General features: G+C 44.4%; 1 protein-coding gene across 1 annotated transcript in view; it reads right to left on the reverse strand.

Moving 5' to 3' along the window:
- Positions 1 to 6,307, reverse strand: part of LOC149444110 (cyclin-dependent kinase 12-like) — a 64,255-nt gene extending 57,948 nt beyond the window's left edge. Inside the window, exon 1 of the mRNA XM_089654869.1 lies at positions 4,245 to 6,307. Coding sequence (XP_089510995.1) covers positions 4,245 to 5,263 — 1,019 coding nt within the window. The 5' untranslated portion in view covers positions 5,264 to 6,307. The remainder of the gene's footprint in view (positions 1 to 4,244) is intronic.
- Positions 6,308 to 18,764: the final 12,457 nt, after the last annotated feature.

Consider the following 18,764-nt stretch of genomic DNA (forward strand, 5'->3'; position numbering starts at 1 on the left):
GAAGCATTCAGGCAGCTGCGCTGCCGCCCAATTGCTTTCACACAGCCCACTACAGTGCCAGCCTACCCCCCATGTGTGAGAACCTCCCCCCTGCCCGCTATTTCTCCCGAGCTCCTCTTGACCATCTGTGGGCCTGGAACTGGTTCAGCGGAAGCCAGTGGCTAGAGGGGATGGAGGAGAGTGGTACATCCGCTCTCCTTCCCTTCTTGCCCTGAGCTAGAAGTGATGTTATGCCGTCACGTCCGGGTGTCCACTGATAAATTTCCCAGCTATCAAGGCGATGCACATGGCATTACATCCAGTGGAGTAGAGAGGAGACATGCAGGTTCTTTTAGACCCTGGATGTCTCAATAAAGAGAACCTGTCACCAAAAAATTTACACCCAAGCACAACCCCCCCCCCCCCCCCCCAAAAAAAAAAATTGAGGTTTCCCCACATATGCGCACATACAAACATAAAAACACACGCTGGGGCGCTTACGCATGAAAACACTGACTGCGATACATGTTACATATTGCCGTGCACACCAGAATCAGAGCAATAATTCTAGCACCACACCTCATCCGTAACGTTACACTGATGACCTATAAGGGGCTTCAAAAGCGTCACCTATAGAAAATATAGGGAACTGAAATTTGTCATTTAACAAGCGCATGCAAATTTAAGGTTTAACATGTTGGATATCTATTTACTTGGTGCAAACTCATTTTATATATTTAAAAAAAAATTGGGTAATTTATTGCTTTTTTTTGTGCCCTAAAATTAACTTATTGCGTGATGTAAAAAACTGTAACTACCACTATTTTAATCTCTGGGGTCTCTGCTTTTCTGCTCTCACCTCCCTGCTAGTCACCAGGTACAGTGCTGGAGACAGGCAGGGAGGTGAGGAGGAACTAAAAAGTGCAATGTTAAAAATATTAAACGTCTAAGTCGCCAAAAAGCCCCTTTCGTTTTTAAAAGCCCCAGACATTCCCAAAAGCACCTCTAATTTAAATATGTTTTTGGTTAAAATGTATTTTTTTTATCTGGACAAGTAGATTGTCATGAGGGACAAGTAGATTGGGAAACAGATTTTTGTCCCTAGACAAGTCGTTTTTTCAAAAATTTCCACATCCCTGCTCACATACAGAATACCTGTGCAAAATAACCACAAGTGATCTGTATATGTGTACAAGGCTAAATTGGTTAAATAGGCCAGAGTTAAACAATCATCAAGTATTGAATATAAAAAGTTTACCTGCAAAGTTGAAGATATTAGTATTACATTTTGGACTTTTGCTTTTTGGAATGCGCACCATTTAGGAGGTATTCATATCGGCAATAGCCAATGACGTCACCTGCACATTGACACTGCATTCAGGGCAAGCAGCATTGGCCAGATCACCAGGTAAAAGAAAAAAAAAAAAAAAAAAGGGGGGGGGGGGGGGAGCCAAAAAATTAAACCTAATGCAGCCACCACAATTAAAAAGGTGGGAAAATACAGCAAAACAAATATATAGTGCAAATGGTCATACTGTACATATACATATTGTACTGCAATGTAATGCTATTAAAAACTACCATCCCTTTTCAAACCACAGAACTGTAATTTTATGCAAAATTCAAAGCAATATGGCAACCTGGAGGAGCTCTGCACACAGTTGGGGTACAGAACGCTCCCAGAAATGTAAATTCCTGCTTGGGTGAAGAGCTCTGCACTAAATACAAATCAGGTTTTAGGTATCCTCTGCAAAAATTGCAAATTTGTTGTTGAGATACACTCTAAAGGGCCCATTCACGTCAGATGGATGCATTTTTTACTGCACTCCAACTCCACAGACAGTCCAAAATCCATGTTATCCTATGTGAAAAAAAGTACAGCACGCTGCATTTTTCTGTACTGCAGATGCACAGAAATGCAAGAAAATGCACTACAACAAAGTGCAGTGCTCACAGAAGAAAAGATGAAAATGGCCTCAAAGAAAATGCAAACTTAGGGAAAATGCAAGAAAAAAACATGCTTCAAATGCACATCACTGTTCAAGCAAAAACGCACATGCAGTTTCTGGTGTGAATGGGCTACAAGGGATCATCACTTCTAAGGGGATGCAGACACAGCAACTTTCCTCATTTGAACAAAGAAAGTGCACCAGCTGAATAAAATGGATATCTCGCTATCATTCAGAATCAATATTCAACGATTGCAGTGAATAGTTTTTCTTCTTCAGAGCAGACACAAGTAGGACTCTGCAACAAAGCTAGTTAAAATCCTTTAAATGTACATTGATCACCCAAAGGGGATTGTTCTATTCCAAGCAAAAGTGGAGTTACTCTGGATTGGTAAACTGCAATATATTAAATGTTTGTCTTTGGGTTTAATAGTGGTTAAAAGTTAAAGCCCAACTCTGGGCAAAAATAAAAGTATGCCATTGCAGTGGGTCTGTGCCCACACTGCAAGGGTTAACTACTTATTTTTGTCTAGGGGACTGGAGAAGGAAGATATACTTACCGAATCCACCGATCTTCCCTGCGGCTTCTGCCCCAGTGGTCTTGTGCAGTGGACTGTTCCTGATGTCATCAAGCCCATACACCTGTTCTGGATGTGACGACATCAGGAACAGTCCACCACTGGTATGTGGGGGTGCGCCATTAGCCACTAGAACAGTGGATCGGGTGAGTACAAGCTTTCTGTGTGCGCCTGGACAAAATGAGCAGTTCACCAATGCAGTGCTGGCACAGCCCCACTGAATGAGGAACCTTTTTTCTTTGCCTGGAGCTGGGCTTTAACTTTAAAGTTGCCCATACAAAGCGATAAGTTTAGGGCACATGTCAACAGGTTAATATTAATTTCAAAGCAGTTTTGCATTTTCTGCAAGTCTAAAAATTATGCAAAATCCACTTGCAGCAAGTCAAAGCCAGATGAAGAGGAAGTCAACTGCAAGTTAAATTCACCCATTACTACATTTTGAAAGATCTCAGAAGGATCTCAGAAGAATCTCAGTCTGATGCCAGTGACACAGACAAAAAAGGAATAATTGGTCTAGGGAATCTCACAAAGTAAATAGAAGTGCTGTCCACAAATTAAGTGGATGGGTGTCACCAGAAAAAAAAAACCCACAAGGACGACACAACAGCTACCATCCAAAAAAGTAGTTTATTAGAACAAAATCATGGCAAAAGTATCATAGCAAAATATATCAGTGCTCTCAAGCACACACTAGTTCCCCCAAACAACCCCCAGTATCATTCACCCACCACCATCCCCATACCCACCCTCCCAGTGTGGGCTTGAGGGCAATGATATATAAAATTTGGCTATAATACTTTTGCCATGATTTTATTATTCTAATACACTACTTTTTTGGATGGTAGCTATTGCAGTGCCCTTGTCATTTTCCTTTTCTTATTTTTGATGCCAGTGAGACAGGCCTTCAATCCAAAGCCAGCCCACACTGCTCTCATTTGACCAACATCAATGTGGCTATGAAGGAATGTATGACACTCTATCCTGCTTTTCACATGACAGCGCTCAAATGTGGCTGCACAGAAAGCCAGTGCCGTTATATGAGAGCAGGAAAAGAGCATTTAGACCTACAGAAGCTCCAAATTATAATTTGTAGTTTACAAAGGTCTTGTTTTAATTCCTACCACAGGAAATTGGAGAGAAAAGAAGCAAAGTTAAAGTAGAACCTGGGGAAGTGTGTGTGTGTGTGTGTGTGTGGGGGGGGTTAATGCAGAAGAGACATACTGGGTTTTATTTACCAAACCTGGTTGACTCAGAATCTTGGGCACCTGTGCATGGGAGCCAATCAGCTTCTAACCTTAGCATGTTCAGTTAAGCTTCAGCAATAAAACCTGGAAGCTGATTGGTTTTTATGCAGAAGTGGACAAGATTCTGAGTCAACCAGGTTTAGTAAATAAACCCCACTATGTCTCTTCTGCAGTCAAGTTTTTTAACCTGTTTTCACGCCCTGCCCGGGCCTGTTGTCATTTAGTACAGCCAATGACAATGGCTGAAAATCAGTACCCGGAAAATGATAGGCAGAAGATATCAATGACTGGCAGGCAGCTTGGGCCACTGCAGAGAAGGTGAGTATAGTTCTGATTTAGGCAAAGGGAACTTTGGGGTAAGAAAGCCTTACAGTAAAGTGAACCTGTTGGTCTTCCCTGCAAGGACAAAATACAGGCTTGTTTTAAGTGTATAAATATTTTAGGAAATCAGTTAAATCTAAATGTTGAAAGAGAAAAAAAAAAAAAAAAAATACCTGGGCACTGGACTCCGACTCACTGAGCGCTTGGACACAAAAGGACTACTTGACCGTCTACGCCCATAAGGGCTTGGAGATCGCCCACTGTAGGAGCCACTTCCCCTCTCATAGCTTGAGGATCTCCTCCTGTAAGGACTCAGTGAGCGCTGTCTCCGGCTGTATGGGCTGGGGGAGCGAGCATTGCTCTGGTACGCAGAAGGTTCTTTGTAGCTAGGACTTTCAAGATTTTTCTTGTAAGCCTCAATATAGTTGGAAGAAACATGTGAACGTTGTGGACTTCCATCATAGTCCAGCCCACCGGAGGCATCAGAATAGCTATCTTCTTGTTTCGGACTGCTTCCATACTTCCTTCGTGGACTACGTCCTTTTCTTTTAGGACTATCTGATGTTTTATAACGTTTGGAGGAGTCCCTTTTGCGGTGGCTTTTGCTGCGGTCCTTGTGTCCCGACTTAAGCTCCCTCTCCCGCCGCGATTTTTCCCTATGCGCTTTCGCTGTCCGAACTTCCTTGTTGCTACTTCTTGAACTGCTTTTATGATCCTCTTGCTCCTCAGCCACCCTTTTGGTTGTGCTAGACGTCCTGTCTTTGGAGCTTTGTAATTTGCTCACAGCCACTTCCTGACTTTTGTCTGGCTTACGCTCTTTTTCCAGCTGCTTGCTTTTAAAAGTTTCCTTAATCCGTTTATGCTGATGTCGATGCTTCGACCTATGTGCCTTATCGCTTCTCTCCGCCCCCCTACGCTCATCATTTTCTCGTTTCTCGGTTTTGGATGAAACATCGTCAGAGAAAGTATCCGAGTCCGAGCTAATGTCGTCATATTCCACAAGCTTTAGTATGCTAGGTGCCACTGCCTCCGATGTAACAGGCGAGTCTCTGAGATGCTTGGCCTTGTGTCGCTTGTGTTTAGAACTGGGCCTTGGCCGCTCTTTATTATTGCTACTGCCACTGCTCTGCGGCATGTTAGATGTAGATCCTCCGCTGTCCTTTTTGTTCCCATGCCGCACTGGGTTTGGCATTCCTTTGCGGGGAACAAAAAAGGGGAGGGGGAGGGGTATTCCCCACAAAAAAAAAAGAAAAAACTAGAAGATATCTTGTGCAAAATATTCCAATGTAGAAAAAAAATACAAGCAAAAAAAAAAAAAAAAGAAAACGTCCTCCTTCTCACCCGGGTTTTTCTAACATCTACAAAAACATCTGACCTCTCTCAATGACAGAGGAAGTATGGTGCCACCCTAGATAAAAGGGAGCTACGCTAGCCTCCCTCCATATAAATCTTCTGTGGAACGGAGGAACGTTTCTTCTTAAAAACGGTTGTAATATAGACTTTTGGTTTGATGGATGTGAAAACCGGAACTGCACTTTGATTGGTTCTTCACCAAGTCGGCGTGCTGGCACAAGTGATGACGCTTCAACAACCGCCCCAAAGCGTAGACTTAGGATCCCCTTCTCTTCTCCACTGACCTCACAGGGTCTTTAAATGTCCGCTGTGGTCCCTGGAGGTGTACCGGTCAGGGATCAGGAAGATCTAGTGTCCAGTCTTTATAGAGGCTCCCCAGGTAGATAGTTGTGGGTAGGTGCCCAAGCACTGGTGGTGATGAAGGGGGGCTGGGCCTTTTCTCCAGCTGTCCTCATACACAGGCTGCTGGGACTCCATACAATGAGCAGACGCACAATCTCCCACAGGCTCTGCTGATGGACATGAAGGAGGCTTCAGCTGAATGAAAGGCAATGGTCTGGTCCACACACAGGGGAACGGCCTTTCCACCACTACAGCCAATGTCCTCTGCCCCCCACCCCCCTCACGCCAGGCGAACTTAGTCTCTCCCCTGACACACACACTGTGACTTGAGGCCTCTCCTGTCCTGTCAGCACGGGGCGGCCTTTCCTTCCTCACCGGTGAGCTGCCGCACTCCTCCTCCCCTCAGGCACCTTCCGCTCACCACCACATTCAGCTATTCCGGGCGCAGGTTCCCGGTCACCGGGAACTAACTTCAGCGGGATATAATACGCTTCCACCGCGATAAGCGGCCGCCTTGCGTTACCAGAGGCAGCAGGATACTCGTCCAAATCTCGCGAGCGTTGCTTTTCCCACAGGTAGCAGCCTTCTCTCTCAAAATCTCGCGAGCCCTGGTCACTGACTGGATATCTCGCGAGGCTTAGGGACCACGAGCGACCGATAGACTTCAGTCTCTCTACCATGAAGTCATTTCTCGCGTGACCTGAGGGCCTCCTGAGCTGGCTCTTGCGAGATTTCCAGGCATTTTTTTTTTTTTCATTTTGTCACAAAGCTTTATTGAACCACTTGAGAAGTTCAAGGAGAGTGTTCTTTGCACGTGACAACTGTAAATGGACAGATGTGTAAGGGCCGTGTGGGCACAGTATGGTTTGCTTGACTGGTCACCCGAAAGAAACACTGTCAGTGGGCCTATGCTTTTCACATAGGAGGAAACACAGGAATATATGTTAACCAATTGCCCTCCAGAGGATTTACTCCCCCTTCCTGACCAGGCCATTTTTTTCCGATACAGCGCTGTGTTACTTTAACTGTCATGCAACGCTGTACATAAATTACATTTATTTTTTTCCCCCCACAAATAGAGCTTTCTTTTGGTGGTATTTGATCGCCTGTGCGTTTTTATTTTTTGCGCTATAAACAAAGTGCCAATTTTGGAAAAAAAAATATTTTTTACTTTTTGCTATTTAACATGTCCAGTACAAAAAATCTAATTTTTTCATAAATTTAGGCCAAAATGTATTCTGCGACATGTCTTTGCTAAAAAAAAAATCCCAATACGTGTAAATTAATTGGTTTACGTGAAAGTTATAGCGTTTATAAATGGCAGTATATATACTGGGCTTTTTTTTTTAATATTAGTAATGGCAGCGATCAGCGGCTTAAAGTGAGACTGCGGCGGGAATTCTGAAACTGGGGGGGAACTAACTGCCACTGACATCCCCAGTGGCACTAATACAGTAATCAGTGCTAATAAAAAGCACTGACTGTACTAATGGCACTGGGCAGGTAGGGGTTAACATCTGGGGCAATCAAAGGGTTAACTGTGTGCTGTTTGCTGTGTTTTACTGAGAAGGCATGCTGCTTTGTATTGCAGAATAATACAAAGCAGTGTACTAGAGCTGACGGGAGAGATCTGTACTGTTTTCATACAGACCTCTCCCCCATCAGTGATACTCGGCGATCGCCGGGTTCCGGCGGAGAATCTCTGGCCGGGACCCGGTGATTGAAAGCTGTAGCCGCCAGTGGCGGCGCAGGTAGGGCGTGCACGTACCCCCTACCCAGAAATACAAAATCACGCATACAGGCGTTCCTTGGTTTACGAATTTAATTAGTTCTATGGGACTTTTCGTATTGCAAAAAATTTGTAAACTGAAACGCGGTTTCCCATAGGAATGCATTGAAAACCAATTAATCCATTCCGGAGGTCAGAAAAAAAGTTAAGAAAAAGTCTTTTATCTGTTCAAAACGCTTTATAAAGTGCGCTTTAAAGGCATAAATACTGTTCAGGGACATGATTAAAATTTAATTCGTAAATGCATTGAAAACCAATTAATATGTTCCGGAGGTCAGAAAGAAGTAAAAAAAAAAAAGTTTTATCTGTTTACAACTCTTTATAAAGTGCACTTTAAAGGCATAAAGGGGCATGATTAAAAAAAAAATTGTAAATGCATTGAAAACCAATTAATCTATTCCGGAGGTCAGAAAAAAGTAAAAAAAAGTCTTATCTGTTCAAAACTCTTTATAAAGTGCACTTTAAAGGCATAGTACTGTACAGAGACATGGTTAAAAAAAAAAACGTAAATGCACTGAAAACCAATGAATCTGTTCATATTGTGAAAAAAATTCGTAAACCGAGGCATTATTTTCAATGGATTTTCATCCGTAAACCAAAAATTACGTTAACTGAGGCGTTCGTAAACTGAGGTACGCCTGCATATACGTGATTTTGTGTATATACACACTAACCACTTTGAGGCTTGGTTCACACATATGCACTTTGCTTTTGATCCATTTTATAATGCTTTTTGCATTGTGCTTTGCATTTTTACACACACATTTTTACCGCGTTTTGTGGGATTTTTTCAACTTTTTTTTGTTAAAATGGAAATCTTTTTCTCGCCGGGTAGAAAACAACACAGTATAATCGTGACAAAAACCCACTATATGCATTTCAGCAGCTTCTCCATTGAACTGTTGTAGCAAAAACACTTTCTTTTGCTTTTAAAAAAGTCCCTGACCCTTTCCAAAAACGCAGCAGCTCAAAAGGGTATAGATGTGGACATGTCCCATAGGAAAACATATCAAATGGACTGTAGTTTCTGCAAAAAGCACTAAAAGAAACACATTTTTGTGAACCAGGCCTAACACCAGGCCTTTTCTGACACTGGTGTGTGTTTGACTAATACTGGAGCACTCAGAATCTGGTGCAGCTGTGTATGGTAGCCAATCAGATTGTAATTTCAGCTTGTTCAGTTAACCTTTGGCAATAAAACCTGGAAGCTGATTGGCGTAGGAAGGCCCCATCCCAGCAGACCTCCTGGCAGCCTTCTCCAGCCTCAAAACGTCCTGACTCACACTCCTCTCTTAACACCACACTCCAACTCCTGCTACTGAGCAGACTCTGACACCTTTTAAGGGAGTCCAGCCCCTTTCCAAGCCTCCTGTTGGGGATTGGCTGAGGTCACTCTAAGATGCAACCAACCACTCCTCAGATCCTCCCACTGCCTCCAAAGCCCTCCTCCGAAAGTCTCGGAGCAGGGGGAAATTCCAGAGGGGCTGGCCTGCAGAGTCTCCCAGTCCTGACAAGAATTTGACCACTCTGACTATCTCACCTGAGCTGCTAATCAGCTCCTCTCTAGCCATCAGGTATATAGCTCTACCTAGTGTAACTAGGAGGGTGCTACAAGTAAATAAACCCCTTTTTGTGTATTATTTATTACATGTAACAACCAGTATTTTTTGCTAGAAAATTACTTAGAATCTCCACACATTTTATTTATATATATATATATATATATATATATATATATATATATACAGTATATATATATATATATATATATTCTGACTGTTTTTCACTAGTTTTGCATTTGGCTAGGATCAGTGTCACTACTGGTAGCACGAGGCGATACCTGGACCCTACAGAGGTTGCACAGGCAGTCCAACTCCTCCAGGATGGAACATCAATATGTGCCATTGCCAGAAGGTTTGCTGCGTCTCCCAGCACTCAAGAGCATGCAGGAGATTCCAGGAGACGGGCAGTTACTCTAACAGAGCTGGACAGGGCCGTTGAAGGTCCTTAACCCATCAGCAGGACTGGTATCTGCTCCTTTGTGCAAGGAGGAACAGGATGAGCACTTCCAGAACCCTACAAAATGACCTCCAGCAGGCCACTGGCGTGAATGACTCTAACCAAACAATCAGAAACAGACTTCATGAGGGTGGCCTGAGGGCCCAACATCCTATAGTGGGCCCTGTGCTCACTGCCAGGCACCATAAAGCTCAATTGGCATTTGTCATTGAACACCAGAATTGGCAGGTCCGCCAATGGCGCCCTGTGCTTTTCACAGATGAGAGAAGGTTCACCCTGAGCACATGTGACAGACATGGACAGACAAGGAGAAGCCATGGAGAACATTATGCTGTCTGTAACATCATTCAGTTTGACCGTTTTGGTGGTGGGTCAGTGATGGTCTGGGGAGGCATATCCATGGAGGGACGCACATACCTCTACAGGCTAGACAATGGCACCCTGACTGCCATTAGGTATCGGGATGAAATCCTTGGACCCATTGTCAGACCCTATGTTGGTGCAGTGGGTCCTGGGTTCCTCCTGGTGCACAACAATGCCAGTCTCATGTGGCAAGAGTATGCAGGCAGTTCCTGGAGGATGAAGGAATTGATACCATTGAATGGCCCCCATGCTCGCCTGACCTAAAACCAATAGAACACCGCTGGGATATCATGTTTTGCTCCATCCTATGCCGCCAGGTTGCACCTCAGACTGTCCAGGAGCTCAGTGATGCCCTTGTCCAGATCTGGGAGGAAATACCCCAGGACACCATCCCTCCAGCATGCATACAAGAACATGGGGGCCATACAAACTACTAAGTACCATTTTGAGTTGCTGCAATGAAATTTCAGCAAAATGGACAAGCCTTCTGCATTATTTTTCCACTTTGATTTTCGGGGTGTCTTTGAATTCAGTCCTCTGTAGGTTGATCATTTTCATTTCCAACAAATGATGGGGCATCCTTTCATTCCTAACACATTACCCTGTCCATATCAGTATAGATATCCAGCATGATATATTTCCTCAGAGGCCCTACAGAACAAAATGGTGGGTATTGCAATTTTTTCATGTCACACAGTATGTAAGCAGTGGTTTTTCAAATGCAATAAAAAAAAAACACTTTTTTGAATTTTGATGAACAAAAACACAATATAATACCAAATTGTTTGGTAAAATGTAAAAGATGATGTTACACCAAGTAAATGGAGACCAAGCATGTCACGCTTTAAAATTGTACAGGTCTCTGCAGCGACAACACACTACGTAAATTGTATTATCCATAGGCAACGCTTTTTTTTAACCTTTTACAGGTTATCAATTTAGATCTACACAGAAGGTCTGGTGCTAGAATTACTGCCCTCAATCTGACGTTCGCAGTGATACCTCATTTGTGGTGCGATCACTGTTTACATAAGCATGCACCTTTGCGCACGAGGGGCACTTTAAACATTTTTTTTTAATCATTTTATTTTTACAGCGTTCCTTTAATTTTTTATCACTTTTATTGCTATCACAGGGAATAGAAATATCCCCTGTGATAGCAATATGCAAAGACAAGTCCTCTTACTATGAGATCTGGGATCTGTTAGACCCCCAGATCCTCTCCTGTGCCCTTCAAAGCTTCAAATCATACCAAGATCAGTATGATCTAAGGATGCACTGATAACCTCTTCTTATCAACCAGCACAAGTACCGATAACTTCCGGTCAAGTACATGCCAATACCGAGTACCTATACTTTGCGGTGCGATCTGCATCCATACAAAATCAATGGGCGCAAATCACGCTGCAAAGAATAGCATGCAATTTGAACGGCAATGCGATGCAATTCTTGTTCAAATTGTTTTTCCACCCAGGCTTGTCATAGCATTCACACAGGAGCAGTGCAGGAAAAATCCCTTTCCCAATCCCATGCTGTCACACAACAAAAAGGTGCTTCACATGTCTGGGGATTTAAAATCCACGTGGCTTTCTCTCCTCTCCTTGCAGTGGGCTAGTTTGCATCTGATTGGTCAGCACCATCATACTGTCCTCTGTTATACCCTTCACACTCCTCTCCTGTACATACTGCCTACTGTCATACCCTCCACACTCCTCTCCTACACATACTGTCCACTGCCATACCCTCCACACTCCTCTCCTGTACATACTGCTGACTGTCATATTCTCCACACTCCTCTCCTGTACATACTCCCCACTGTCATACCCTCCACACTCCTCTCCTGTACATACTCCCCACTGTCATACCCTCCACACTTCTCTCCTGCACATACTGCTGACTGTCATATCCTCCACACTCCTCTCCTGTACATACTGTCCACTATCATACCCTCCACACTCCTCTCCTGTACATACTGCCCACTATCATACCTTCCACATTCCTCTCCTGTACATACTCCCCACTGTCATACCCTCCACACTCCTCTCCTGTACATACTCCCCACTGTCATACCCTCCACATTCCTCTCCTGTACATACTGTCCACTGTCATATCCTCCACACTCTTCTCCTGTATATACTCTCCACTGTCATCCCCTACACACTTCTCTCCTGTACATACTCCCCACTGTCATACCCTCCACACTCCTCTCCTGTACATACTCCCCCCCTATCATACCCTCCACACTCCTCTCATGTACATACTGTGTCCACTGTTATATCCTCCACACTCTTCTCCTGTATATACTCTCCACTGTCATCCCCTACACACTCCTCTCCTGTACATACTGTCCACTGTCATACCCTCCACACTCCTCTCCTGTACATACTCCCCACTATCATACCCTCCACACTCCTCTCCTGTACATACTCCCCACTGTCATACCCTCCACACTCCTCTCCTGTACATACTACCCACTGTCATATCTTCCACACTCCTCTCCTGTACATAATCCCCACTGTCATATCCTCCACACTCTTCTCCTGTATATACTCCCCACTGTCATATATTCCACACTCCTCTACTGTACATACTACCCACTGTCATATCTTCCACACTCCTCTCCTGTACATACTCCCCACTGTCATATCCTTCACACTCCTCTCCTGTACATACTGCCCACTGTCATATCCTCCACACTCCTCTCCTGTACATACTCCCCACTGTCATACCCTCCACACTCTTCTCCTGTATATACTCCCCACTGTCATATCCTCCACACTCCTCTCCTGTACATACTCCCCACTGTCATACCCTCCACACTCCTCTCCTGCACATAGTGCCCCCTGTCATACCCTCCACACTTCTCTCCTGCACATACTGCTTACTGTCATACCCCCCACACTCCTGTACATACTCCCCACTTTCATACTCTCCACACTCCTCTCCTGTACATACTCCCCACTTTCATACCCTCCACACTCCTCTCCTGTACATACTCCCCACTTTCATGCCCTCCACACTCCTCTCCCGTACATACTCCCCACTGTCATACCCTCCACACTCCTCTCCTGCACATAGTGCCCCCTGTCATACCCTCCACACTTCTCTCCTGCACATACTGCTTACTGTCATACCCTCCACACTCCTCTCCTGTACATACTCCCCACTTTCATACCCTCCACACTCCTCTCCTGTACATACTCCCCACTTTCATACCCTCCACACTCCTCTCCTGTACATACTCCCCACTTTCATGCCCTCCACACTCCTCTCCTGTACATACTGCTCACTGTCATACCCTCCACACTCCTCTCCTGTACATATTGATCACTGTCATACCCTCCACACTCCTCTACTAAACATACAGACCTCTGTCACGTCCTCCGAACTTCTCTACGCTTCTTACCCACAAAACAGTTCTTTAACATTATGGACACACTTTTGTTAGTTCAGCTAAAGGAAATCTTCTCTGTCTCCAATTTTATTCTGCCCATTATTAGTACTCATTTAATTTTGTGATTACTACTGTGACATATAGAAGAGTATAAGGGGAGTGTTAAAAAAAAATTAACCCCCTTTGTCAGCTTTTCTAGGCATATCACTGCTGTGTATACGTCTTACTACTGTGTAGACCTGAACAAGCTCTAATATAGCAGACATATTATGTTGCATGGGACAACTTCACCACCTCATTTTCTTCCACCGTTTCTGTACTGTACAGAAAGAGTGCTCATGTAGTCAATGTCTGCAGCCCCCTTTAAATCTTGGGATTGATGTTCACTTGTTTATTGTTACAGCCAGTGTTTTTGTTCTTTTTTTGTTTTGTATTTCTTTAGGTCTGATAACTTCAGCTCTCTTAGGCCCAGTTCACATTAGTGCGGGCCATTCGGCCCGCATTTGCATGGGCACAGCAGCCCTTTCATTTGAATGGGCTGCTGTGCCTGTGTTTCAAGCAAGGTATCCCTCATCCCCAATTAAAGTACATTCTGCAGATATAGATGACAGCAAGAAAAGGTGCCCCTAAAAATTGTTTTTGAAATGTTGGGAACTATGCAAAATCACACATTTTTGTGAACATTTAGGAAACTCAGTAAAAACACGTGCTACTATTGTGGTGTCACTAATTGTTAATGGCATCCAAAACATGGCAAGCAGATGCACGTTTTGCCATGTACAACAATGAACACAACAAAAAGATACATGAGCTACTTTTCTGCGCTTATTACGTGCCGGGTAGCCTGTAGGCAGGTGCCTACATTGAATCGTATGTTTTGTCTAGTTAGTTGATCTGCCCAAGCTGGGTTAATTTCTAAAGCCTCGGTTTCCAGGCTTTTTCAGGAGCCGGCCCTCCACCCTTTGAAACATAAAAATAAGAAAGCCAGCCCAAGAACCCTAAAAAGAATTGGATAAAGCGCACCTAGAGCCAACATGTAGTCCTACAAGAGACCGGAATGTCCAGAGGATTCTACCAGTTTTGGAGAACACCAGTTATGGACTCACACCTGTAAAGGCAGCCACCTTTGTTGGTTAGTCTTGGGCAGGGTTTCTCAACCAGGGTTTCATGGAATCCTAGGGTTCCTCCAGATGTTGCTAGGGTTCCTTAAGGAATTAACAATTTCTGTCTCTTAGATAAGTTTCCACTGACACCATTACTTTTTTTTAGTTATCTGTAAGTGGAGATTGTTCCCAATGACCACAAGTATAAGTAGTATTCTTCCCACTGACCATCACAGCAATGTCCCTGAGACCAGAATGTTTTTTCAAGGGTTCCTCTGTGTTAAAAAGGTTGAAAAGTCTGGTTTAGGGCCTGGACTAAGTTGTACTTATTTATTATGCACCAAAAATATTAGTAAAGCTTGTTGAACAGTTCCAAGGCCTGGTCTGAAGTAGTGCCGCGAACATCGGTCAAACACATGAACGGTAAGGCTGTTCAACGGGCTATTCACCCGCTGAGTGCCCCACAGTGCACTACGCTCTCACAGTGCATTGTGAGAGCCATGATTGGCGAAAGCAATGCATCTGACCATAGGTCAGATGCATTGCTTTGTCCAATCACAGCACAATGCACTGTGAGAACCATGATTGTCCAAGTCCACACCCCACACTATATAAGGCTGCTTACACAGCAGCCTTGTGTAGTGTGTTGCTGGAGTTTAGTGGAGTTAGCTGTGTGTTAGGAGTGAAGTGGAGTGTGAGTGGAGCAGTGTAGTGGTTTTAGTGAAGTGTCAGTGTGTTTTACAGCACTTCTGCATCACCGATGTTCTATTTTGTTTTTTGTTTTTTTAAGTTAATTTTTCTGTGTCACAGGTGTTCCTCCTTCTTCGTGAGCAGTGGTTTCCTTTTTTCTTTTTTTTTTTTGCTTTCTTCATTTTTTTTCTTTTAACCACTTCAATACCAGGCACTTTTACCCCCTTCCTGCCCAGGCCAATTTTCAGCTTTCAGTGTTATCGCACTTTGGATGACAATTGTGCGATCATGCAATGCTGTACCTATAAAAAGTCATAATTTTTTTTTCATACAAATAGAGCTTTCTTTGGAGGTATTTAATCACCAATGAGTTTTTTATTTTTTTGCGAAATAAACAAAAAAAAAACCTTTGGAAAAAACGTGTTTTTCTTTGTTTCTGTTATAACATTTTGCAAATAAATAACATTTCTTCATAAATTTAGTTCAAAATGTATTCTGCTGCATTTCTTTGGTGAAAATACCCCAAACTAGTGTATATTATTTAGTCTGTAGGAAAGTTATAGAGTTCACAAACCATGGTGTATATATACAGTATATCTGACAATCAATCAGTTCTGATGTACTGGTAGCCCATCTCATTTCTTGAGACCTGAAAATGCCAGGATAGTACAAATACCTCCCAAATTACCCATTTTTGGAAAATAGACAGTCCAAGGTGTTCGGTAAGCGTCATGGTGAGTTTTTTGGAGGTTGTTTTATGTTACAGTTTTTTTGGAAAATGTAGAAATTAAAAAACAAAAATCACTTTTTGTTTCTTTTTTTTAACATATTGTCAACAGTCCAGTACAGCATTATTATATAACTGGTGTGGTGGTGATCAGGGACACTGACTGGTGACAATATGAAAAAAAATATTGATAATAATTTAATTTGTATTTTTTTCCAAAATGTTTATATTTAGCTTTCTATTTTTTATTACATTATTTTTTCTTTTTTTTTTTCAACACACTGTGACCAAAGCAAATCAATGTTACCATAGTAACATTTGAACTACTCTGGGCAAGTGATCAGGATTTTTTATTTTTTTACACATTATGATTGCTAATACCAATGTATTTCATTGATATTTGCAATCATTGTTGCTGAATGAAAGTGATTCATTCAGTCTTTTGTTGTGATTAGCTATGATTGGGCAAAGCTCATCACATGATACAGATGGGCTGTGACTGACCCTCTCTGTACCATGTGACTGCTTTGATCAATCACCACTAACAACACAATTGTATACAATGGATGGCTTGACAGGAAGCCATCCATTGTATACAATTGTCATGTGATCTGCTGATTGGTCACATGACACTGGCAACGGGCCAGTGTAGTGATATGGCATCGGCTGTGTCCCGTGGACACAGCCGATGACAGTGCCGCTACGCAGCCCTGTGAGTGGGTCCTTCTGACAGGATGTCATATGACGCCCAGTCAGTAGGAGGAGTGTCCCACCTGGCCGTCAATCTGTTATAGCCTTTTTTTTTTTTTGCATGTTATTGATTTTTTTTTTTTTTTTGGCACAGCAGCAGCAAAAATATTTAGGGCATAATTGTGGTTCCCCCTTTTTGCATTGCAGGTGTTCCTCCTTCTGCATCAGCAGTGGTTCCCTTTTTTTTTTTTTGGCTTTCCAGCAGCAGCAAAAAACAATCTCTCCATAATTGCTGTTCCTCCTTCTGATTTGCAGGTGTTCTTCCTTCTGCATCACCAGTGTTTTTTTTTTGGCTTTCTTAATTTTTTACATATATTGTATTTGAATTTTTTTGCAGCAGCGTTAAAAAAAAAATCTTCATAATTGCTGTACCCCCTATTTTTTGGGTATCTGACGTCATCACAGCCATGCTGCCGCTGCGGTCCAGCGTGCGTTCAACCTGGCTCTGAGTGAGGACGTGCACGCTGGCCGGCTCCACAGCTGTTCCCCTCCAGCCACCACGCTGCTCCAGTGGCACACTGACTACTCCATACCACAGTGTATTTTGGTTTTGTGCTGCCCTAGGGAAGACTAAAATCGGGCACCCCCCGCATCTAAATGTGTCCCACCCCTTCCTGTTTAAGATCCACCCCTTCATCTGTAAACCCCACCCCTTCCTATTTAGGCCCCACCTCTTCCTATTAGAGCTCCGCCCACTGACAACGATGGGCCGCTATTCCTCCCACTGACATCAATAATGGGGCACTATTCCTCCCACTGACACCAATGATGGGGCACTATTCCTCCCACACTGGCACTAATGATGGGGCACTTCCTCCCACTGACACCAATGATGGGGCACTATTCCTCCCACACTGGCACCAATGATGGGGCACTATTCCTCCCACTGACACCAATGATGGGGCACTATTCCTCCCACACTGACACCAATGATGGGGCACTATTCCTCCCACACTGGCACTAATGATGGGGCACTATTCCTCCCACTGACACCAATCAGAGAGAGAGAGAGGAGGGAGCCAGAGGAGGGAGAGAGAGAGGGAGAGGGGAGAGAGAGAGGGGGGAGAGAGGAGAGAGAGGAGAGAGAAGAGATGAGAGGGGGAGAGGAGAGAGAGGGAGAGAGAGAGAGAGAGAAGAGAGAGGGGAGGGGAGAGGAGAGAGAGAGAGAGAGGGGGGAGATAGAAGAGAGAGGGAGGGAGAGAGAATAGAGGGGGAGAGAGATGGGGGGAGAGGGGAAGAGAGAGAGGGAGAGAGAGACGGGAAGAGGGAGAGTGGAAGAGAGAGAGAAGGGGGGATAGAGAGGGGGGAGAGGGAGAGAGAGGGGGAAGAGAGAGAGGGGGAGAGGAGGGAAAGGGGAGGGGAAGGAGAGAGAGGGGGGGATAGGGAGAGGGAGGGAGAGAGAGAAGGAGAGAGGGGGAAGAGAGAGAGGGGGAGGGGGGGAGGGAGAGAGAGAGGGGGGAAGAGAGAGGGAGAGGGGGGGAGGGAAGAGAGAGAGGGGGGTGAGAGAGGGAGGGGTAAGAGAGAGAGGGAGGAAGAGAGAGAGGGAGGGGGAAGAGGGAGAGGGAGGGGGAAGAGAGAGAGAGAAGGGAGAGAGGGGGAGGGGGAGAGAGAGGGAGGAAGAGAGAGGGAGGGGGGGAGGGGGAAGAGAGAGAGAGGTGGGGGGGAGGGAGGGGGAAGAGAGAGCGAGGTGAAGAGAGAGAGGGAGGGGGAAGAGAGAGAGAGAAGGGGGAAAGAATACACAAGGCCGAGCACACACAACCTGCCCGAGTACGCCATCCTGGCCAAGCACAGCCCTTTGCAGCGACAGCACTGGTTCCTTCTGCCTAGTGGCGGTGCCGCCCCCCTGAAAAGTGTCGCCCAAGGCAGATGCCTTGTTTGCCTCGTGGCAGATACGCCCCTGACTCAATACCCCACACAGATGACAGCTCTTCACCCTGGATACCCACCTTACCGATGTTTACACCAACCACGGTTTTTATGCTAATACTTACCTTATCTATGTGGGTGTTCCTACCTTTACACCTGAATAAAGTGATATACTGCACTTAGAGGCGCTTCTTCTCCTTTTCTCATCCTACAGAGTCTGCTACAGTCCTTTTGGAAGCCTTGCCCTTAGTGCCATATGGGCCCCCCCACGCTTATCTTCCTCATACAGCTATAGCA

Source organism: Staurois parvus, unplaced genomic scaffold (genome assembly GCF_062004578.1).
Source record: "Staurois parvus isolate SC_StPar_1 unplaced genomic scaffold, SC_StPar_1.0 ptg000813l, whole genome shotgun sequence".
Taxonomy (NCBI): domain Eukaryota; kingdom Metazoa; phylum Chordata; class Amphibia; order Anura; family Ranidae; genus Staurois; species Staurois parvus.